The sequence below is a fragment of the Budorcas taxicolor genome, chromosome 20, assembly GCF_023091745.1.
Source record: "Budorcas taxicolor isolate Tak-1 chromosome 20, Takin1.1, whole genome shotgun sequence".
NCBI classification, from domain to species: Eukaryota; Metazoa; Chordata; class Mammalia; order Artiodactyla; family Bovidae; genus Budorcas; species Budorcas taxicolor.
Genome location: NC_068929.1, coordinates 13,912,064 through 13,936,884, shown reverse-complemented (window position 1 = coordinate 13,936,884; position 24,821 = coordinate 13,912,064). Strand labels below are relative to the sequence as shown.

General features: G+C 38.1%; 1 protein-coding gene across 1 annotated transcript in view; it reads left to right on the top strand.

The window, feature by feature from the left end:
* RAD17 (RAD17 checkpoint clamp loader component) overlaps window positions 1-23,049 on the top strand; it is a 35,821-nt gene extending 12,772 nt beyond the window's left edge. The window contains exons 6-17 of the mRNA XM_052659209.1: window positions 791-927; window positions 1,438-1,490; window positions 1,579-1,704; window positions 1,816-1,885; window positions 6,950-7,061; window positions 8,852-9,037; window positions 9,363-9,448; window positions 9,567-9,713; window positions 10,926-11,075; window positions 13,230-13,350; window positions 20,272-20,329; window positions 22,298-23,049. Coding sequence (XP_052515169.1) covers window positions 791-927; window positions 1,438-1,490; window positions 1,579-1,704; window positions 1,816-1,885; window positions 6,950-7,061; window positions 8,852-9,037; window positions 9,363-9,448; window positions 9,567-9,713; window positions 10,926-11,075; window positions 13,230-13,350; window positions 20,272-20,329; window positions 22,298-22,562 — 1,511 coding nt within the window. The 3' untranslated portion in view covers window positions 22,563-23,049. The remainder of the gene's footprint in view (window positions 1-790; window positions 928-1,437; window positions 1,491-1,578; window positions 1,705-1,815; window positions 1,886-6,949; window positions 7,062-8,851; window positions 9,038-9,362; window positions 9,449-9,566; window positions 9,714-10,925; window positions 11,076-13,229; window positions 13,351-20,271; window positions 20,330-22,297) is intronic.
* Window positions 23,050-24,821: the final 1,772 nt, after the last annotated feature.

Below are 24,821 nucleotides of genomic sequence, written 5' to 3'. Positions count from 1 at the left end.
TGTGACTTTTGACAATCTGGAAAGTCTTTATTTACGATCTTCTGTATAAAATATTACTTCTTGTAGTCCTAGTAAGTTTACTAATCAGTCATTCTGTTTTTGTCATTAAAACTTATTAAGGTAAAACTTACTGTTTTTGAAAATAGCTCATTTATGATCACACACTTACTGGAAGAGTCTTCATTGTGTAGACAAAGTCATAAATATTTGTACCACTTTAATGATTTTTATACTAACAGCTGTGTTCTGAAATCAAGTTAACTCCATATTACATTTCTTGGTACAGAAGCATTATACTGTTGTTCATAGTGAGTTTGTCTTTTGAAATGAATATTCGGTTTTAAATTTGAACAGTTTTAAATTAAAAAACAGTCTACAGTATTGTGTGCTGCATTATCTTTATGTGTATGTAAACATACTTTGTAATATTCATGTATGTTACGTACTGCTGCTGCTAAGTCACTTCAGTCGTGTCCGACTCTGTGCGACCCCATAGACGGCAGCCCACCAGGCTCCCCCGTCCCTGGGATTCTCCAGGCAAGAACACTGGAGTGGGTTGCCATTTCCTTCTCCAATGCAGGAAAGTGAAAAGGGAAAGTGAAATCACTGTCGCGTCTGACTCCTAGCCACCCCATGGACTGCAGCCTACCAGGTTCCTCCGTCCATGGGATTTTCCAGGCAAGAGTACTGGAGAGGGTTGCCATTGCCTTCTCCGATGTTATGTACATATATGTAATATTGATATATACATAGTTTGTGGAAAATAAGTGTTAAGTATGTTTCTTTTCAGAATCAAGCTTCCATATATTTCCCTACCAGTCTCAGATAGCAGTTTTTAAAGAGTTTCTACTAAGAGCAACAAAATATAACCAACTACAAATGCTTGGAGATGATCTGAGAACTGATAAGAAGATAATTCTAGTTGAAGTAAGGATAACTTTTGAAATTCTGCTGTATCTATTGAATAGACAATTGCAAGATATAGCTTATGTGATTGTGGCATTAGCTCTGTCCATGGTACTAGTAGTGGCAAAATATAAAGTCTTTGTGTAATGGAATAAACCTAAAGTTTCTTGCATTAAACCTGGATGGAGTAACTATAGGTTGCATGTGTATATATATTATAGGTTAGTGAACTTTAAAAATTTAATGGCCTAAATGTACAAAGGCAAAAAAATATTTGGAAAATAATGTCTTAGAATATTATAACTTGTAGTGACCTGAAGAAATTTGATCTGAAAGTTCCATAGACACTTATTACTATTTAGGGAATCAGCTAGTTGATGTTTTCAGCTAGTTGATGTTTAATTTCTACAGAAGTTCTGATTATAGTACATTGAATACATAACATTTTTCCCCATTTTGGTAAATACAAGTCTGAAAATAAATTTACATGGGAATAAAACTGAGCTAGTGTTTATCCTTTGTTTTTGGTAGGACTTACCTAACCAGTTTTATCGGGATTCTCATACTTTACATGAAGTTCTGAGGTGAGTTTCAGTGAAGTCTTCTAAAACTCCAAATTAAATGACAGGAGGTTTAAATTTCAGCCTTGCTTGCTATCTTTTGTTCTTTTAGGAAGTATGTGCAGATTGGTCGGTGTCCTCTAATATTTATAATCTCTGACAGTCTCAGTGGCGATAATAGTCAAAGGTTACTGTTTCCCAAAGAAATTCAAGAAGAGTGTGCTATTTCAAATATTAGGTAAGAATGAAATTTCTGCTTAAAATTTCACGTACAAAAAAAAAAAAATTTCACGTACATACTGTATTTTTAATCACATAACCACTGTCTTTCTTTATAAAACTTTGACAGTTTCAACCCTGTGGCACCAACAATTATGATGAAGTTTCTTAATCGAATAGTGACAGTAGAAGCTAATAAGGTAAGTTTCTAAACTGATTTTCTTGAACTTTACATTGTCATTATAGAAAGCCAAACTTAAGTGGTATTATATAAACTTGAGGAATTAGAGACATGAATTATCTGTTTTTAAAATTAAAAAAAATTTATTTACACTCCTAAATAAAGCATGTCATTTTAGAAAATGTAGGAAAGACTGATTTTAAAAACCCTTAACCTGGACTTTCCAGGCAGTGCAGTGGTTAAGACTCCATGCTTCCACGGCGGGGAGTACAGGTTTGATCCCTGGTTGGGGAACCAAGATCCTACATACCATGCAGCGTGGCCAAAAAATAAAAAATGTAAACATCCTGAACCTTTAATTTTCCTTTACTTGCCTTAGTGTTCTAATTTGTGTCTATTGTTAAGAAACTATTTCCTGCCATCTTGGTTCATTAATCAGTTCTAATCCAACTCTACTTTTGTCCTGTGTCACTTTAAAAGATTTAATAATTTTTTTAAACTATGGAAAAAATACATCATAAGAGTTACCATCTTAGACTTTTTTTCCAGCTTTATTGAGATATAACTGACATATAACGTCATGTAAGTTTAAAGTGTATGACACATTGACTTGATATAACTTATATAATGTAAAATGATCGCCACCATAGCATTTTCTAATACCTCCATCATGTCACGTAAATTACCTTTTTTGTGATGAGAACATTTTAAGATTTTTTTCTCTTAGCAACTTTCAAATATATAATATACACAGTACTATTAACTGTATTTTATATTTGAAATATCTTAACCATTTTTAGCCATCCAGTTCAGTAGTGTTGAGTATACTATCATTGTTCTGAAATAGCTGTTATGTTTAATGTATCATTTTTTTTAATCTTTCAAATCAAGATGGTGTTAAAGTTAAATTGATAAAACTTCTCCTCTCAGCAGCATGGTTCTAGGTGGACCAACTGCTATCAATCAGCTGGATTTTACATGAAACATAATTTGTTTTGCAATGCTGGATCGCAGGAACTGAGGGAAATCTCCAGGGGAGAGGTTATGTTGAGGATTAAACAAAATAGCGCATGTATGTAGAGCACTTAGCTGAATAAATACAACTATTAATAGTGAAACATTAGAAGCACAGTGAATCGAGTAATAGAGGGAGCAGCTGCTGTGGTGAACTATTATGTCCTTAATGCATATTTTGAAAATATTTAGTGGTATGTGTGTGTGCTAAGTCACCTCAGTTGTGTCCGACTCCTTGTGACCCTATGGACAGTAGCACACAGGCTCCGCTATCCATGGGATTCTCCAGGCTAGAATGCTGAAGTGTTGCTGTGTCCTCCTCTAAGGGATCTTCCTGACCCAGTGATTGAACCCATGACCCGTGGAGTTTTTACCTGCTGAGCTACCAGGGAAGCCCATAGTAAATGTGCTTTACCTTAAATAGCTGACCTGTAAGAATGTTATCTCTTAGGTCTCCTGCATTGGCAGGCAGGTTCTTTACCACTAGCGCCACCTGGGAAGTCCCATTTGGTGATAAAGGGAAGTACAGTTTAATGTCAAGTTAAAAATAACAGGATGCAAAGTTACATGATAATGCTAATAGAAATGATGTTTCAGCCTTTGATATATGTCAGGCCCTATGCAAGGTATTTTTACATACCTGAGCTTATTAAACCCTTACTACAACTACACGAAATTATCTCCATTTTATGGTAAAGAAACTGAACTTTGGAAGGAAATAACTTGAATAATATTCCATGACTATTAAGTATCAGATGAGTTGGAAGTTTTGTTCTGACTCCAAATTACTGTGCTAAAACGAAACATAGATTTGTTAATGACAGCCCAATGCACACATATACATAAAACTATATATACTAAAAGAAATAACATAAAAATGCTAAGTGTGATTCTGGGTGGTTGAATTACTTACGATTTTTTTCTACATTCTCTACTATAAGCATGATAACTATAAACTATAGTTTTAAATATTTATTAACAAGTTGAAGAAATAATAAAAAGTCAGCCTCATGTTACTTTATCATGTGACTCACAGTTTTTTTTAAGACTAAGTCATTAAACTGCAAATGGCATTTACTCTAGCAAGTTGTTTTATACTAGTGAAAAGATTACCGTAACTTCTTTGTTACGTATTTAATGTGCTGTGTTTAGTCACTGAGCCATGTCCGACTCTCTGCCACCCCATGGACTGCAGCCCTCCAGGCTCCTCTGTCCATGGGCTTCTCCAGGCAAGAATACTAGAATGGGTTGCCATGCCCTGCTCCACAGGATCTTCCCAACCCAGGGATCGAACCCAGGTCTCCTGCATTGCAGGCAGATTCTTTACCATCTGAGCCACCAGGGAAGCCCAAAAATACTGGAATGGGTAGCCTATCTCTTCTCCAGGGAATCTTCTCGACCCAGCATCAAACCAGTCTCCTACGTTGCACGTGGAGTTATTACCTACTGAGCTACCAGCGAAGCCCATAGTAAATGTGCTTTACCTTAAATAGTTGAGGTAACATCTAAGAATGTTAGAACTAGTATACTTTTGAAATCATCATTGATATGTTACATCACAGGAGCAGCAGTAAGCCCAATATTTAAATATAAATCAAATGTAAATATAAAATCAAATGTTATGATACTGTCTAGGGTCACCAAGGGTGATAACGATAGTATAAGAAGATTTAAGTGAGTTTATTCTCTTTTATTCCATAGCTTTAATAGTTAATTATCTTAAGAAAAAGTATAGACATCTTATGTGAATGAGTTACAACAAAGAGTGTTAACTATCTTAAGTGTTTAAGTTTAAATAAATGTTTCTATGTATTTATAGGAAAAAAGATCTTTAGTCTTTTCTGATGTCATTAGGTATATAAAGTGTCGAAGGAACTGCTGATCACACATTTCAGCCACATTTGCTATATTCACTGTAGTTAACATCCGTAGTAGTTTCTTCAGCTCTAAGAATCATGATTTCAAATTATATTTCCTTGCTGGCAAGTAATCCTATCTAAATTTTTTCAAAAACAAGCTACTCCTCCCAGAACAATTTTTAAAGTAAATGTGTTCACAGTAAAAATGCTAGAGTTAATCTGGAAGAGAAGGCATGAGCAAGAAAATTTTGTGAGAGTGATAGAGAGAGACTTGCTGTCTAGATATTGGAACATAATATGAGACTATAGAGAGTACAGCAGTGTGGTATTAGCGTAGGAGTAGACACATGGAAGAATAAAATGAGAAGACAGCACAGAACTAGATCAGTATGTGTAAATGGAATTTTTTTAATACAAGGAAAGTGGCATTTTACGTCATGAGGGGAAGAGAGTAGACTGTTATGGTTAATAAGTGGTATTGGAACAATTGCATATTCAAACAGAAGAACATAAGATTGTCTCTTTGGTTCATACTATGCAGAAAAATAATTTAAACCTTGATTTAAAATTTACAAAAATTAGAAGAGTATTAGGAAAAAATACTTTGAGTTGGGGGAAAGTCTTCCTAAACAAACAAACAAAAAAAAACCTGAGAGCCATGGATTTACTTCAAAAAAATGGAAAACTTAGGAAGCCATGGTAAACAAAGATAAAAGATAAACATGGGAATGAAAGACAAATGGATAGTAAACCTGAGAGGTATTCAGGCTTACTAGTAATTAGAGAAAAAGATTGATAAACAGCGTTGCCAAAGTTAAGGAAAAATGGACACTTTCACCTACCATTGCTGGGAAAAATAAAACTGGTAAACGTTGCAAACACTTTGCACGACACTCTACAGAAGTATTCATGCATGTTGGCAAAGGTATACACAGTTGACTCTTGAACTACATGGGTCCACATATATATATGCATTTTTTTCAGTAGTGAATACTACAGTACTACATGACCCATGGTTGGTCAAATCCAAGGAATCAGAACTGCAGCTGCAGAGGGTCAACTATAAGTTATACTTGGATTTTTATCTCTGAGAGGGGCTCCTGTCACTAACCCCACACTATACAAGGATCAACTATATATATAGTATGTGTGTATCTGTGTATATAGGTCTGGAATGGTTGAAAAAAAATGGAAACATGTAAATATCCCTTCACTGATAGAAGTATTAATTACTGTATACCCATAATTTTTTTAAAATTATATAGATTTAAAGGAACTAACATAGATCATAAAAAATGCAATAATACATATGATCCCCACTTGTGTTTAAAAAATTAACTCTTTGTATATACTTTTAGATACTATATATACTTACAGATATATGAGCACAAAAAATGGTCTGGAAAGGTTCCTGCCAAAATGTTAGCAGTTGTGACAAAGTTGGAATTGTGAAGACTAAAAGTATACTAACTTGCATAAAGAACTTTTAAGACAACTTTCATTAATACAGTTAAAAATATATTGAAAATCATAGCACAGTACTGTTTTTCTGTTTTAAGCAATTTTTACAGGACCTGAAATGGGTTTACCTTTGAGCAATCACATGAATCCAGCTAAAGTCATATTGTCAGTAAACTAAGAATTTCTGAAGGAAAAGAGAGGATAAATTTCTCTTGCCTTATACTTGATCTACCAAGGATGTGAAATGTGATATATCATTTACCTTAAAGAACTATGAAATTTAGGCTTTAAAATGAGTTGATGCAGTTGTGGTTTTTTAATACTCAACGGACTGTACTAATATGGTGAAGGCTCCAGTATAGGGATTTTCATGTAAATTTCAAATTTTCTAGTGTATTTAGTTTTATTGCATTATATTATATTTTGAGGTCTCTCTCTGTGTGTATATGTGTGTGTGTGTGTGTGTGTGTGTGTGTATATATATATATATAGTGAGAGAGGGAGAGAACTTCAAAATATTATATAGCCTAGTCCAAGTAAAAAAGTAAAACAGTGTTTTATAATCTTGAAGTTTTCCTTTATGGTGTCATTGACACTTGTACCTTCATAAGCAGACTATTATTAAACATGTAGGCTTTTTGGCATGCAAATTTGAAAGATTCTGGTATACTTCCATTAAGTTTAGAAAATAGGTTTGGTTTTTGTTTTAAAAAACATATATTTTTAAAATTTTAATTATTTCATTTTAGAATGGAGGAAAAATTGTTGTCCCTGATAAAACTTCTCTAGAGTTTCTCTGTCAAGGATGCTCTGGTGATATCAGAAGTGCAATAAATAGCCTCCAGTTTTCTTCCTCAACAGGTAATTGGGAAAGATACACTCATAGTATTATATAGGTGACTAACTTTTTCTTGTTCATGAAATGAAATTAAATTAAACATACTTTAACTTGAAATTGATATATACCCACTTGTATTTTTTATTGAGACAAAATAATTATGTATGTATGTGTACATAGACACACCCCTATGAAGGTGTCACCATATATATTTGCATATCTGAGATAAGAGCTTATTTATTTACATAGTTTGCCACTTTACCTTTCAAAGGTAATTTGGAATGAGACTTTCTGGGAAAAAATTCTGGCTCTGCCACTTTTTAGTGACTTAATCATACAAGTTACTTAGTCTTTACGTGCCTTTATTTTTTCACCTCTTACACGAGCACCTGTCTCATCAAGTTGTGTGAAGAGTAAGAGAGGTAATACAGAGTGTTTATTCCGGGGCTTGACACATACTGAGTTCTCAGATGGCCAGCTGCTAATGAGTTTCATATTGGTTTATATATGATACATGTAACAAATATATTTCCACTTATTAAGATACAAAAGGAGTGCCTAGCCATGCTGAAGTAAAGAGATTGCCTCACTAATGGCAGTGAATTAATTTTTATTCTTAATGACCATAATTTACTGCACACAGTCATCATCAGAAAACTTTTAACAGGTGACCTACTCGATGCTTAACATTGAGGGATTGACCTTAAAAAATTAATAGCTCTTTGGTGCTCTCAAAATCCACCTGAAATCTAGTTTCTATTCACAAGTGTAACCTGTTCACTTAGTTACATCTTTGTTTTTCAAAATAACTGTAAAGAATTACACATTTTAACTCAACCAAAACCAAAATTCTGCTTCTTCCTATAGAAACATAAATGTAAATTATCCTTAGGTTCACTACTAGAATTAGGGGTGGGTCAGTTTGAGGTCCTGACTTCCGTTTATAATATTTCAGAAGGAAGAAAATAATAATTTGGGGGTGGGTTAGAAACTGTATTAGCAGTTGTATGTTTTTTTATCTAATTCTCAGACCAGCCTAATGAGGTAGTACTGGGATTCAAACCCAGATCCTGTGTTTCTGCTCTTCCAGTCTGGTTTTCTAAAATCATGCATTCTGAATTTTTAAAAGTAGATTTCCCAATGAAATTTGAACATGGGCATATTCAGAAGTTGGAGACTGCCCAAATCAGTAAAGAAGTAATATAGAATCATTGTTAAGCAGGGTTTGCAGAACCAGACTGCCCAGATTCAAATCACTTGCTAGCTGATGACCTTAGCCATTTACTTAACCTCTTTATGTCTCATTTCTTTACTCTATATAGTAATCGTTCTTCATAGAGTTATTGTGAGGACTGAATTGGCTAGTACATACCATGCACCAAGAATAGTACCTTGCCTTTGTGAGAAACCAAGGTAATATAACTATATTAGAGAGTATGTCATTATGTATGTGAAAATTTGAAATGTGTCAAGTCATATTTTTATTGTTGCAATGTTTATTATGTATTTGACACACTTACACAAAACCTAAGGAGAAAAATTAATTGTATAGATTTAGCTTACTCGAGTAAATAGTTCTGGTGGGACTACATAATTTCAGTCACTGAAGGTTAAATCTAGCTCATGACATACTTTTAGATGACATTTTAGTAGTTTAGTAACTGAAAGAGGACTCTGAGTCAGTTTGTATACCTCATTATTAGAAAAACATTTAAACTAGAATACTTAGTGTGACTATATCTGAAATGTTCTGTTTTACTTTTCATGTTTTAATTTTATTTTAAATATTGTTTCTTTGGTGTATATTATTTAGGAAAGAACAATTTACGGCCAAGGAAAAAAGGAATGTCTTCCTTAAAATCAGATGCTGTGCTGTCAAAATCAAAACGAAGACAAAAAACTGATAGGATATTTGAAAATCAGGAGGTCCAAGCTATTGGTGGCAAAGATGTTTCCCTCTTTCTCTTCAGAGCTTTGGGGAAAATACTATATTGTAAACGTAAGAAAACATTATTCATTGTTTAAAAATACGTTATTATCTTAATTAAATTTTAATTATGTTAATTAAAATTTTAAAACCCCATTTTTCAGAATGTCATGTATTTGGTTCAGTTTCAAGAAAGAGCTAAGATAGGTCAGATACTATTTGGCATGACGTAAGAAAGACAGCGGGAAAATGTACTTACAGTATTTTTGGATTATAAGTGGAATTAAACATAAAAATCAACTATTGAAAAAAAATCAGCTGTTGAAAAATTTTCAAATGAGAGGTGCTATATAAAGATGGTGGTATTTTTTAATAATTCCAGACTTTTTTTTTGTAGGAGCACCTGTAACAGAAGTAGACTCACCTCGATTGCCTTCTCATTTATCAGAGTATGACCGGGATACACTGCTTGTTCAACCTGAGGTAAAGTCTTTAATAACACCTAGTACTATTTACACAATACATTCTGTTTACATTTGTGTCCATATAAATTTGACCAGTGAATTTTTACTAAAATTATATAAACTTTTTTTTTTAATAGGAAGTAGTAGAAATGTCACACATGCCAGGAGAGTTATTTAATTTGTATCTTCACCAGAACTATGTAGATTTCTTCACGGAAGTGGATGATCTTGTGAGAGCCAGTGAATTTCTGAGTTTTGCGGATATCCTCAGTGGTGACTGGAGTGTAAGACTTAAGTGTTTTTGTTTATGACTATTTCCTCAGAACTGAGAAAGAAAGTTTACTTTTATTCATACTTATGTGATGTTATTTTAATTAACTTTTTAATAACTATGACAAAATAAATTTCATGCAACCAGTGTTTGCAGTAAAATTTCTGCAGTGAATCTGCTTTTTCTATGTTAATATAGCACTAATTTTTTCTAAAGTTATTTTCTGATAATAAAACTAATACATAGTTGGAAGATTTGACAAATTGAAAAGTAGATCGAAAGGAAGGAATGTGCCACTTTCTTTTCATTTTTTCTTTTGGCCATACCATGTGACATGTGGGATCTTAGTCCCCTGACCAGGGAATGCCCTGTACTACTTTCTGTGCTTTCTGATAGGTTTTAAATTTATTTATTTAAGATTTGAAATTATTCATTATAAAGCTTGTAATTTTTCTTAGCATTTTAACTTTGCTCTGACTGGTATAGTAGTCACTAGACACATATGGCTATTTAAGTGAAATTAAAAATTGGGTTCCCTGGTCATGCTAGCGTATCCATACTTCCAGCATTTAAGCATTTATGATACAGTTTCTGTTATACGCTTAGAGTTTCATTATTTAGCAGTTGCATTTGCTTAATTATTTTATATTGCTTTTTATTTTGAAATTTTATAACTCTATTGACAAATAGAATATACAATGAATATCTGAATACCTTTAACTTTTGTTCATCAGTTTTCACATTTTTCCACATTTGCTTAGTCTGTATTTTTACACATTTGTTTTGGCTAAATACTTGGAAAGTAATTGGAGCATCACAGCACTTACTTAAGCATGCATAAGGACATTGCTCTATTACAACCACAATAGCATTATCACACCTAAAGAGAATTAACATAATCAGTGTGTATTATGATTAACATAAATTCAGTAAGGATACTATCCTTCTTCCTGTTTCCCAGTTACTTGAAAAATGTAGTTAAAGTTATTCCTACCACCCACATCTGATACACAGTTAATAGTCACACATAGCATTTGGTGGTTATGTCTCTGATGAATTTTCTTCAGAAAACTTTGTGGCACTATTATGTTTAGGGCTATGGTAAATGTGAAAAAAATGACTGTGTAGTAAATAAATATGGTTAGCCTTTCTGGGGACTCAGTAGTACCAATAAGTACTATCTTACAAATCTCTTCTTTATTTCACCTCTTGTCTCCTTTTTTAGACACGCTGTTCACTCAGGGAATATAGTACATCTATAGCTACGAGAGGTGTGATACATTCCAACAAAGCCCGAGGATTTGCTCACTACCAAGGAGGGGGATCAAGTTTTCGACCCTTGCACAAACCCCAGTGGTTTCTAATAAATAAAAAGGTAAAAAAGAGAATTGTGCATTTTCAGTAAGTGAACTCCTTATGGTGTGTGAATTATATCCCAATAAATATATTTTTTTTATTTAAGAGAAAAATGATCTTTCATTCTTAATAAGAAATAGTGGCTAATGCTTACAGTTTTCTTAGCATTATGATATAAAGCATTAAAAGGACAGTCTTCTTAAATGCTTTTTTTTTTAAGAAAAAGCACTCAAAATTTGAAAGCATATGCCTGTTTTATTGGAATCAAAGTATACAGGCTTGCTTTGTTTCATTGCACTTTATTAAGGTGCTTTGCAGATAATGCGTTTCTTACAAATTGAAGGTTTGTGACAATCCTGCATCACGCAAGTCTGTCAGAACCATTTTCCCAATAGCACTGCTTATTTTGTGTCTCTGTGTCATACTTTGATGCAATATTTTAAACTCTTCACCGGCAAAAAAAAAAAATCATGACTGGATGAAGGCTCAGGAGATGGTTAGCATTTTTTAAGCAAGCAATTTTTTAATTAGTGGGCTTCCCAGGTGGCTCAGTTGTAAAGAATCCACCTGCTAAGCAGGAGACATGGGTTCAGTCCCTAGGTGGGGAAGATACCCTGGAGAAGGAAATGGCAACCCACTCCAGTATTCTTACCTGAGAAATGCCATGAACAGAGGAGCCTGGTGGGCTACAGTCCTTAGGGTCACAAAGAACCAGACACAACTTAACGACTAAACAGCAACAGAAATTTTTCATTGAAGTATGTTGCACACTTTAATAGACTGTAGTCTAGTATGAGCACAACTTTTATATGCACTGGAAAACCACAGCATTTGTGTGACTTGCTTTATTGTGATATTCACTTGATTGAAGTGGTCTAGAACTGAACCCACAATACTCTAAAGTATGCCTGTAGTTATAGTTATATTTTTGTTTCAGTTGAAAATAAATCCTGGCTTTACCTCTAACCATCTGGACAAGTTATTTCACAGCTATAACTGTATAGGATTGGATTATTTAGAAGTCAAAAACAGGTGGCTCACAATTTGAATACAACACACAATACAAATAGATTTTTTTTTAATGAATTGCCCATGTTTAAAAACTAGTTTAATAGTTAAAACTCAGATAAGAAATTCTGGCTTCAGAATTTCTTGAGTGTCCTGAAAAAAAAAAAGGGCAACACTGGTCCGTATTTTACATGGCCATAATTGGCTCAAGCCCAGTATAACCTGCTCTTTGGTGGTGGGAGTGATCAGTGCCGCTGTCCCCAGCTGTTTGCTGCACTGATTTCTATTACCTGCCTGACTCCTATAGCATCTGACTTTGTGACCCCTGAACTAGGTCATCTCTAAGATGTCTTCCAGTTCTAAATTCATGTAGCTAAAATATGACAGTATCATTCATTACCTAAGAAAAATCTTTCAGTGGATTTCTTGGAGCAATTTTTAAGCAATTTATGTCCCTTACTGACTTGCTTTGCTCTTTATAGCATGTGTATTAATTTTGCATTTGTTACATATAAGTGATCTACAACCATGAGCTCCTGAAACACTGGAGATATTTCTCTTGCCATCACAATAACACTGCACCTCTCTTAACTGAAGAAAATACATTCTTTTATTAAGAAACAGTATCTTCACATAATTTGTGATATGTGTATGCTCATAAACGGAAATCCTTTAATTTTTTTAAAGACCTTCTACCTAAGGTCTTGTTCTTTCTGCTATTATATCAAATGTGAATTAGCTGTACAGATAAAGTGCTTTATTAGATAATACTAGGACTTACTAGAAAAGACCCTGATGCTGGGAAAGACTGAGGGCAGGAGAAGGAGGAGACAGAGGATGAGATGGTTGGATGGCATCACCTGCTCAATGGCCATGAGTTTGAGCAAATTCTGGGAGACAGCGAAGCACAGGGAAACCTGGGGTGCTGCAGTCCATGAGGTCACAAAGAGTCAGACACGGCTTAGCAGTTGAACAACAACAGCAGGACAGTTAGAAAGGACTAATCAAGCTGCTTGATGCGGCCAGAGGAGACTGATGAGGTAAACTCTTACAGTATCTAGTGTAGAAACCCGCATATATTGTGACACAATAAACTTATGGGTAGGAATAAATATCCATATTTAAATTTTAATTTTTCATTTCACCTTTTTTTTCTTCTCTACAGTATCGGGAAAATTGCCTGGCAGCAAAAGCACTTTTTTCTGACTTCTGCTTACCAGCTTTGTGCCTCCAGACTCAGCTATTGCCATACCTCGCTTTGCTAACCATTCCAATGAGAAATCAAGGTAATAACGGGTTTTTATTACTCCCAAGAAGTATTGTTTTATAACATTATATTTTTGTGTATCAAGTCATTTCTGTGTACCACTGACACTCAGTTTTTCCCCCTTTTTGTTTTTTGAATCAGAATTAATACTGCTTTTTGATTAAAAAAAAGAAAAAAGTATATAAAGTAAAAATCAAAAGTCCCCTATAAACCATGGGTAATTCCTTTTCACAGATTGGTGTAAATTCTTCTAGACTTTTTTCTATGCAGATATAATAATGAAAGTGAGCTTTAATTTGCTTTTGTCACTTACCATACATAGAGCTCCATATTTTAAAAATTAGCACTAAGGAGCTCTGAAGGCTGGGAAGTCCAGAATCAGGTGCCAGCACACCCAGTGTCTGGTGAGGCCTACTTTCTATCTTGCAGATGGCCATCCTGTTGTATTCTGACATGGTAAAGAGAGGAGGAAGAAAGCTCTCTCTGGGGTCTCTTATATAAAGACACTAATCCCATTCATGAGGGCTCTACCCTCACGACCTAAGCACCTCCCAAAGCCCCATCTCCTAAAGGGGTTAGGATTTCAAAATACGACTTTGAGGTGACAGAAACATTTAGTCTGTAATAGCAGCAATGCTGAAGTATATTCAGATCTAACTCATTCAACCTTGTTGATGATGTATTTTGGTTGATTCAGTATTACAGATAGTGTCCATTGATAGTATATTTGCGTTGTTTTTCCTGATTTTGAAATTGTAAGTAATGCTGTAAAAAAAAGTGGGAGACTTCTCTGGTGCTCCAGTGGTTCAGAACCCAGCGTCCAGTGCAGGGGATGTGGGTTCAAAGATCTCACACGCTGTGAAGCAGCTGAGCCCACCCGCTGCACCTCGAGAAAGCCGACACGCTGCACAGACTCGGTGCGGCCAGAAACCTGTGTGGTACCCACTTGCCCGATACGTGTCTCCTGAGGTTTGCCTTTCTTGAGGAGGACCTGTTTTCCATCCGTTGTTTCTCTTTTTTAACATGTATCTTAAGGGCTATATTTCATTAACGGTCTCAGGTCACATGTCTGTGGTGCTGATCTTCAAGGTAGAACAGAGAATTTGTATAATATTGAAAATATAATCTACATAACTCATCAAACTTCTCATAAGTTTTATTTCTTTTTATTGTTAGGCCATATCCCATGGTATGAACCCACGCCCCCTGCATTGGAAGGCAGAATCTTAACCACTAGACTGCTAGAAGTCCCAAAACTTCTCATAAATTTCAAAGATAGTTTGTCTTATGAATGATCAGAAGAGAGGATTTTTGAGTAAATGTCTACCTTCATACAAGAGTTTCATCTTTTAAGAATATTGATACTTAAAAATTTTAAATATTCTATATTTATAGGCAGAAGTGAGATGACTTTTGAATAGTGTGCATGTTTAATCTGTGAGTCAGAGTCCAGAGAGTTCCCTATGCTTGCCTATTAATTTTAGATTATACTCATATTTATTTATTTGGCTGTGCTGTGTGGCTTATGGGATCATAGTTCCCTGACCAGGGATTAGACCTGGGCCTTTCGCAGTGAAAATGTGAAGTCCTAACCACTGCATCACCAGGGAATTCTCAGATTACGATAGCTTTTAAACTTAGAAATTACAAGAATGGTACATAGGAAATTCTTGTATATCCTTCACCAAGATTCCTTAGTGTTTCATTTTTACCATATTTACCTTTTTTTCTTTGTCTTTATACACACATGTACACAAGTATATGTATTTTTTCTGAATCATGTTTGAGGAAAGTACAGACATGATGCCCATTATTCTCAAACAGTTCAGCATGTACTTTCTGAAACCAAGGATATTCTCCCACATCACCACAATATATACATCAAAATCAGGAAATTAACTTTGATACATTACTGCTAATTCATAGTTGAATTATTAGACCCCATTTATAATTTATAGACCCCATTCAAATTTTGCCAATTGTCCTAATAATGCCCTTTGCAAAATAACAACAAAAACTTGTTCTTCTTGTCCAAAAATCCAGTGCAAGATCAGATGGTTCACTTAGCTATTCAGTTGCTATCTCTTTAGTCTCCTTGATCTAGAGTAGTACCTTGCTGTGTCTTTGTCCACCATGTCTTTCGGCGGCACTGGGCCTCCCTTGCAGCGTGCAGGCTTTTTCCCTGCCTGCGGCTCACGGGCTTCCCTGCCTGCGGCTCACGGGCTTCTCTGCTTGCAGCACGCAGGGGCTTCCCTGCTTGTGGCTCACGGGCTTCTCTGCTTGCGGCACGCAGGAGCTTCCCTGCTTGCGGCTCACGGGCTTCCCTGCTTGTGGCTCACGGGCTTCCCTGCTTGCGGCTCACGGGCTTCTGTGCTTGCAGCTCACGGGCTTCCCTGCTTGCGGCACGCAGGGGCTTCCCTGCTTGCGGCTCTCGGGCGTCCCTGCTTGCCGCACGCAGGGGCTTCCCTGCTTGCGGCTCACGGGCTCCTCTTGCTGGGCACTCTGGCTTCTAGCTGCGGAGCACTGGCTCTCGGCACGCAGACTCAGTAGCTGCAGCACGTGGGCTTCTGTAGTTGTGGCGCCTGAACTTAGTTACTCGTGGTGTGGAGGACCCTAGCTCGTGACCAGGGATCAAACTTATGTCCTCTGCATTGGAAGGCAGATTCTTAACCACTGGCCCACCCCTGTCCATTACACTTTTGAAACATGTGAGATTGTTACAAAATGGACTGTCCCTCAGTTTTGCTTTAGGTGAGGATTTGGGTTTATCTGTCTGAGTGGATACAGGGTATGTATTTTTGTCAGGAATACCACAGAAGTGATGCCATGTTCTTTTCAATGCGTCACATCAGGAGAATACAGTGTCTGTTTATACCATGCTGGTGAAGTTAACTTTAATTATTTTGTAAGGTAATTATCTCTGAGGTTCTTTAATGTAAAGTTACTAAGTGTTTTGTGGGGAGACACTTTGAGACTATGTAAATATCCTGTTTCTCATTAAAATTTCACCCACTGGTCACAGCATCTTTTGATAGTTATTTCCTGAATCTGTGATAGTTGGCAAGTCATGATTTTCTAATGGCATTATTCCTTCTACATTCCTGTTAGTAAATTATGCTGTAAGGTATCGCTTCACCCTCTTCCCCGTTCGTTTATATCAGTATGGAGTCTGGATTCTTATTTTGTCAGCTGTTGTTTCTCACTATCATTATTTATTTTGGTCCAGATTTGGCCAATGCAAACTGCTTTAGGGTGACTCTGCCTTTAGAGTAGTTTCTGATACAAAATGTTCCAGAATTATTTCATACTTTGCTGCAAAAAAAATCCTATTTTTGGACTTAGAATCTCCAGGAGTTCTGGTTCCTTCTAGTGGATATGGACCCGTCTCCTACTTTGCTAAATATATTTACTTAATTCCTCTGTCTATAACCTATCTCCTAACCATGCAGGCTGTTCCTTTAGCTCCAGCCCTGTTGCCACCAACTCATGTTGGCACAGCTGGCTACATTCTTTGTCCCACTCCCAGCTGTGGGACAGTGAATTGGTTTGATTTAATAAGAATCCCCTTGGACAAGACTTCATCAGCATCACCTGGAAGCTTGAGAAAAATGCAGAATCTCAGGCTTCAGTCAAGACCTGCTGAATTGATCCGCATTTTAATGAGATTTTCCAGGTGATTCTTATGCAGATGTTTGAGAAGTATTGGTTTGGATTACTCATGCTGGAATCATATGGAGAATCATTATATCCACTAGTTACAAGTTCAGATTCCAGGATCACAACTCAGGTTTTCCATATCAAAAAGCTGTTTTTGAAAATCCTAATGGTGTTGTATATTGGATTTTTAAAAAGGTAAGTGTCCAAGAGCTCTCACAGAGTTTATTTTGCAAACTTCAGAAGGTTCATAAAATGTAGTCAAAAATAGGACGTTTTGGCTTTTCTTTTTATTCATCAATTTTTTTCTTTTTATTCATCAAATTTTATCCCATTTCTTTCATTTGATTTACTGTGTCATTTCAGATGTTATCACTTTATGTTTCTTCTTTCTCTCCATCTTTTCTGGTCCTCCATTAGTGTTTGTTGGAAGGCCTTAAAAAAGCATTCTGTTTTCTCTTTCATTGCATAGTCTCTGTCAGTCTGTGTTCAAGGTTACAGAATGTTTCTTCTCCTTATGCAGACTTACTGTTGAACCCCTGTAAGGGATTTTTCATTTTGATTATTGTACTTTTCAAATCCAGATTTCCATTTGGTTCTTTTTGCAATTTCCTTCGCTATTAAGGGCTTCCCTGGTGACTCACTTGGTCAAGAATCTGCCTGCAGTGCGGGAGGCCTGGGTTCAATCCCTGGGTCAGGAGATCCCCTGGAGAAGGGAATAGCAACCCACTCTAACATTCTTGCCTAGAGAATTCCACGGACAGACGATCCTGGCGAGATACAGCCTATGGTGTCGCAGAGTCACACGCAGTTGAGTGACTAACACAGTCGTCTTCATTGATAGTCCCTACTTTATGAACCATTGTCATCATAGCTCTCATCACGTCTTTAAGTAAGGGTTCCTTTTGTTCTTTGAAAAATCTGTATAATGGCTCCTTTCTATGCAGTCTTTTTCTGTGAAGTTTAATGTCTGGTCCCTCTCAGAGTTTCTGTTACCTACCCTTCTCCTGTGTATGGATCATATTTTCTTGTTTCTTTGTATCATCTCACAATGTTTCATTGAAACTGGGCTAATTTGGGTAATATATTGTAGCTCCTCGGGATACTGAGTCACCTCCACTCTCTGGGGCTTGTTTTTTCTGTTGTTTGTCAATTAACTGTTTAGTGATTTGGCTAAACTATTGATGAGTCTGTTTCCCCTACAGTATGAAGCTTCTGTCACTCCTCAGTGAGCTCAGCTTTGGACATGCCCACAATCACCATGAGATGAAGTGGTTTCAGGAGGGCTCTTTGCAAATATCTCTTTCCCTTATTTTTGTTAAATTGTCTGCCTTACTTGATACCACACCCACCTGTTCCATTTCACATTACTGGCAGATTGCTCCATTGTTTTCAATGGTGTCAAGGGGCATAAATTATTCCACAGCCTGATCCAGTTAAATGTGGGCGGGTGTAGACCTTGAAGCCAGGGTCAGATTTGTTCTGACCCAGGGGAGGGGGGCGGTCTTCTTACTTATCTCTTTCCTGGTTCTTTTCTGGTAAACTAGCTGGGTTTTGCTCAGCTTGTTAGTCTTAATTAAGAGGAGCTATTGGTTTCAAGAGGGCCCCTTGGCTTGAACTTCCCAACATTCTGTTTCTTATAAAGCCAGTTCCTTTGGGCAGAGCTTCAGAGCTCTCTTTTCCTATAGAATGCCTCTGGGCAAAATCTCTGAGCCACTCTTCTGCGTGTGTGCTCAACTGAAGGGAGCCGCTGATGATCTTGGCTTGGGCTCTCCCAGTGTGGACATTCTGCCCTACAAATGAGTTGGGGCGAGGGTGACTGCAGTTCAAAGAGGAGGCAGTGTTCTTGCACTCCTGTGCCCTGGGGTAGAGCCTCCATCCTTTGCTCAGGGCTGGGTGGAGAAAGGGAGCCCCAAACTCTCAGCTGGTGACACTCTCTAGGGGAAGCTCTGTGATCTTGGCTGCATCCACCTGGAGTGAAGTATCTCCCAAGTTGAGGAAGGACTCTTTGCTGTTAGATTTTCTTGAGTAAATGTTTCCTTGTAACATAACATTTACCATCTTAAACTATTTTATTTGTTTATTGATTTGGCTGTGCTGGGTCTTTGTATCTGCACAGGCTTTTCTGTAGCTGTGGCAAGCAGGGGCTACTCTCTCGTTGCAGGGCGCAAGCTTCTCATTGCAGCGGCTTCTCTTGTTGTGGAGCAGTCTCTGGAGTGTTCAGGCTTCAGTAGTTGGAACTCCCGGGCTCTAGAGCACAGGCTCAGTAATTGTGGCACACCGGCTTAGTTGTTCCATGGCATGTATGATCGTGCGGGACCAGGGATCAAACCTGTCTCCTGCACTGGCGGGTGGATTCCCTTAGTAGGGAAGCACCCATCTTAAACTATCTTTAAGTATAAAGATCCCCTGGAGAAGGGAAAGGCTACCCAACCCAGTATTCTGGCCTGGAGAATTCCGTGGACTGTATAGTCCCTGGGGTCACAAAGAGTTGGACACGACTAAGCGACTTTCACTTTTCAGTAGTCTAAGTATATTTACTTTGTTGGGCAGCCAATCTCCAGAACTTTTTCATCTTGAAAAATTGAAACTGCCCACATTAAACACTAGCCACCTCCCTTCCACCCCCATGCTAGCTACCCGCTGAAAACACCGCCTACTCTCTGTGAATTTGGCCACCCTCAGTACCCCGCTGTAGTGCACTCATACCATATTTGTCTTTTTATGACTGGCTTATTTCACTTAGCATGTCATCAGGGTTTATCCACATTATAGCGTGTGTCAAAATTTCCTCCCTTTTTGAAGCTGGGTAATGTGACGTTGTATATATATTTACCACATTTTGTTTATCCATTCACCTTTGATGGACGCAAGTTGCTTCCACTTTTTGACTATCACCAATAATGCTGCTGTTATAAAAATGGGTATACAGATGTTTCTTCAAGACCTTGCTTTCAGTTTCTTTCTTCCCTGGGCATATAGCCAGAAGTGGAATCGCTAGATCACATAGTTACTCTGTTTTTACTTTTTTGAGGAACTACCTTACCATTTTCCACAGTAGTCACACCATTTTATATTCCTACAGCTTCATCCACATCCTTGTCACCTTGATGATTTCTGAGTCTTTCTTGTTAATAGTCATCCTAAGGGGTGTGATGTAGTATCTCATGGTTTTGATTTGCATTCTCCTAACTATGTGTGACTTTAAGCATTTTTTCATGTGCTTTCTGGCCATTCTTCTTTGGAGAAATGTCTGTTTAAAACTTTTTTTAAATTTCTGTTTTAGCTCAGATTTCATTTATCCAAGATATTGGAAGGCTTCCTCTAAAGCGACATTTTGGAAGGTAAGCTGATCGTTTTCATTTTCAAAGAGCTGTTACCTAAATAACCACCAAATACTTTATGTATTTATTCATTATACAGTCAATAAATGTTATCTGTAAAGGTTAAGAAATATATGTTGTACCAGTGATCAAAGACTATATGATCTCACTGTAGACCTATCTATTATATTTATTACATATAACAGCATTTTTTATCAGCTCAGAATCAGGTTAGATAGAATCATTGGATTACAAAGGCAGTGGAATCTTTAAAATCCTTGAGTTCAGCAAATTTTGCATAACTGAAAACCCCTTTGCTTAACGTGTTCTTTGCGTATATTTGGAGTGTATGATTGTCAGGAACTTTTTATTTCTTTATCATTGAAAATTCAGATAAGTGAAAAAATATATAAATATAGCGATAAAGCTCCATCTTTACTGTTCATTCTACTGCAAAATAGCTTCTAGGCTAATATCAGTGATTAACACAGTGCTTGTAGTTCATTTCTACTTGGCTTATTTGTAAGATCAAATTATGCATTCAGACATTCTAAAAAAGGTTTAGAAAGTTGTCGCACACTGGTTTTAAGGATAAAAGTAAATGATAGAAATGGCACCTATTACCCCTTCTACTAGTTCTCCTATTCCTGGTCCCAAATGGAAAACTTGCTTATCTGGGATTTTCTTCCCTCTACCTTCATAGATTCAATAAAGGCCTTTGTTTAATGGTTTCTTCTGTACAGTGACTTAGCTATGGGGAGCGCATCTTTCCTTTTACAGAAAGATAGTAATGGATGGATTTTAGAGCATCATCCCAGTGGGATATGATCAGGGCTCAGACCTTTTATAAACTTCCCTTTTTTCCCTCACTTCTCTCTTAAAGAAGGACCAGCTATTCTCACTGGCTCCCTTCCCTGCAAGATTATGACATCAAAATCAAGGGAAGACAGTTGTCTTCTGTTGTCTTTTTCCTCCTAAGATATTATTAAAAGAACGAGAGTCACTATTTTATTATTGGTTCAAGTACTTGATTGAGAGGCAGGATTTGTCAGTGCTAGTTATCACTATGACTGGTACTGTTGTCTTTCACTTACAGTGACCATATTTAACATTATCTTTGATTTATATTGATAATGTTGAATATTCTGATACTTAAACTTGATATTTAATGTTTCTATTTAATAGCTGCATAGTTTCCTTTAATTGAACCTACACCTTTGTATTAATACATTTAGCTTGTTTCCAGCTTTTATTATTACAGCCTTCCTTGAAGCTAAATCATCATGTATATCAAATACAATTTATGTAGGATGAAATCTGTGAAATAAAATTGCTGGATCAATGCATATACACCTTTGCTCTATATTGCCAGATTGCTTCCAAGAATATTTTGCCAATCTTAATGCAACCCACTCCAGTGTTCTTGCCTGGAGAATCCCAGGGATGGGGGAGCCTGGTGGGCTGCCGTCTATGGGGTTGCACAAAGTCAGACACGACTGAAGTGACTTAGCAGCAGCAGTAACAATGCCCACTTACAGTGTTTCAGCATGTTCTTTTCTCCTAATGCTTTCCACCACTGGGTTTTATTATCTTAAAAGATCTTTTCCAGTTTGAAAGATGACAATGTTATTTTAATTTCCATTTTAAAATTACAAATTAGGTTAAGCAATTTATTTAGTAACCATTCTTCTCTGTAAGCTCTCTGTTCATGTTTTATCTGTTTTTTTATTTAATTTTTTCTTTTCATAAGAACTGTTTACTAAAGATATTAATTAACTTGTGTTATAAGTTGTAATAATGTATTCAGTTTGTCATTTACCTTTTAGTTTTGTTTATATTATTAAATAAACTGGAGTGCCTGGTTAAAAAGCACAAGGAAGGTAAATGAGAGACCATGGGAGATGGCTTTATAATCTTCAAAATCTTGATGTGATTTAAAAGAATCCTCTCCTTTGATTATTATTAGTGCCTGTGTTATGAATCTGGCAGGTTGAAAATGGAAGCCCTGACTGACAGGGAGAATGGAATGATAGAGGTGGACAGCGGAGATGAAGCCCAGCTTACTGGAGGGCAGTCTGCAGAGGAAGCACTGGGTGAACCCATTCAAAGCGCTGAACCTGGAACCTCTTCTCTTCCTTTGAGTCAGAACAGTGTGAATGAACTGCCGGCCAGCCAGCCTCAGCCCTTTTCAGCGCAGGGAGACGTGGAAGAAGAAGACATCATAATAGAAGACTATGAGAGCGATGGGACATAGAAAGCAGCCTGCCCATGAGATTAACTGACAGATTCACACTCATGCCATTCAGTGGTACTTGAACGGTGATAATAGACTTCAGGTGAATTAGTTTGTTAATTCTTCTCCTAGTATTTCAGCACAGAGAGCTGACCTCTGTTATGTTGAAGTAAATAGAAGCTCAAACCTTGAAATAATCTGTTTTTTTCATCTAGTATTTATTTAGTCTTGTGAGTAGTGTTGGGAGAGGAGGTCAGTGTGTATGAAGTGCATTTGAACGTTATGCCAAATACCAGAAAATGTGAAGGAATAATTCAGAACACAGAAACTCTATGGGCTGTAAATAATTATAAAACAGCTTAGGATGCAGTTATGAGTGTAAATAAACTTTGTGCCTTATTCACAACTTCTCTGGTCTCTAGCTTCTCAGATGCCATTTTTATATGTTGTACAGTGGAATATTTTAGATAACTTTCTGGAAACTATTTACATAATTTATATAAAAATTAAAATATTGAATTTCTTTGTTTCTTTTGTATTTCAATGTTTCCTAACATGCACTGTCTGCCATGTATCACTGGACATAGGACACAAGTCTCCTTCATCCAGTGCCAAATTTTTCAATAGGGAAGGAAGGGAATGGCAACCTTGCGAAGAAAACTCTCCGGAGGGTTCAATCCAGTGGTAACCCACTCCAGTATTCTTGCCTGGAAAATCTCCTAGACGGAGGAGCCTGGTAGGCTACAGTCCGTGGGGTCGCAAAGAGTCGGACGCGACTGAGCGACTTCACTTTCTTTTTCTTTTAAAGACCTTTCCAGAGCTCTCCCAGCGGAGCCTGATCCGAAGCTATTGCTATAAGGTGTGGTTGGCGGGGGTGGGGGGACACCGACCCGCCCAAGCCCCAGGCGGGAGTGCGGGCCTGACAAAGCCGGGCGGGGCGGAGCGCGGCCCGGCCCCGCCCCAGGAGCCCGATCTGGGTTTCAGAGCCGCGGGCGGCGAGGGCGCTTTGGCAGGTGGCCGCTCAGGTGAGCTGGGCCCAAGGGGTGGGGCCCACGTGACCGGGACGCAGGCGGGGAGGGGCCGGCGGACCCCAGGCAGGTGCGCGGTGGGGTGGGTAGGCCCCTCGGAGCGTCCTGGGCGCGCGCGCTTGCTGCGCCGCCCGCCAGTACCTTCGGCCGAGGCCGGCCGCCGGCGCGGTAAGGGGTGCGGGCCCCGGGAAGAGCTGGGGCCTGGGAAGCAGGAGGGCCCCTCGGCCAGCCAGGTTTCACGCGGCGGACACAGGTGCCGGGCGAGACGCGCCCCACCCCGGGCCGGGAAGCCGCGGTGCTTCCGGGCGCAGGGTTATTCCGACCTGGGCTCGTCCAGCCCAACTTAGTTCCGGCCGCTCTGGGCCGGAATGTTGAAAGACTGAAAATGCCTTTTCACTCCGACTCGGAGTCGCGTACCTGGGGGTGCAGAGCTAAAGACCGAACGAGATAGGTGGGGCGGGGGCGGAGCGACGAGCCGCGGCCTGGGCAGAGACCCCGACAAGGATGCTTGCAGCTGTTCCCGGTTCAAAGCGCAGTTCCCTTTCCACTGGAAAGCAGTAGTGTGTAAAATCTGTGTCTGGGGCCCACCGTAACGTTAAAAGCCAGCTAAGTGGTGACTCTGTGGTGTAAAGGTGACCAATTGGATTCCTGTAACACTTTCCTGGGGAGACCGTTTCTTCTAATCACCGCTATGGTGTGTGCAGACCGAAAGAAATCAGGGCCCGGGAAGGTGAAGTCGCGCAGTCGTGACCGACTCTTGCGACCCCGTGGACTGTAGCCTACCAGGCTTCTCTGTCCATGGGATTTTCCAGGCAAGAATACTGGAGGGGGTTACCATCGCCTTCTCCGGGGGATCTTCCCGACCCAGGGATCGAACCCGGGTCTCCCTCATTGGAGGCAGATGCTTTAACCTCTGAGCCACCGCCCGGGTGCTTGAACAAAATCCTCTGCCTTGAACTCTGCCTCAGCGTGCTGATTCTAACTGGACGCTCTATGAGACCTTGAAAGATGCTAGGGGTATCCAGATATTGAAATGTAAAAATACAACTGACTGGACCCTTCTAAAATCACATAATTTGCTATTACACATTTCTTCAAATTTGGAATTTTGACTTTTGAAGGTGATCTTAGGCTTCCCTTGTAGCTCGATCAGTAAAGAATGTGCCTGCAATGCAGGAGACCCGGGTTCGATTCCTGGGTCGGAAAGATCCCCTGGAGAAGGAAATGGCAACCCACTCCAGTATTCTTGCCT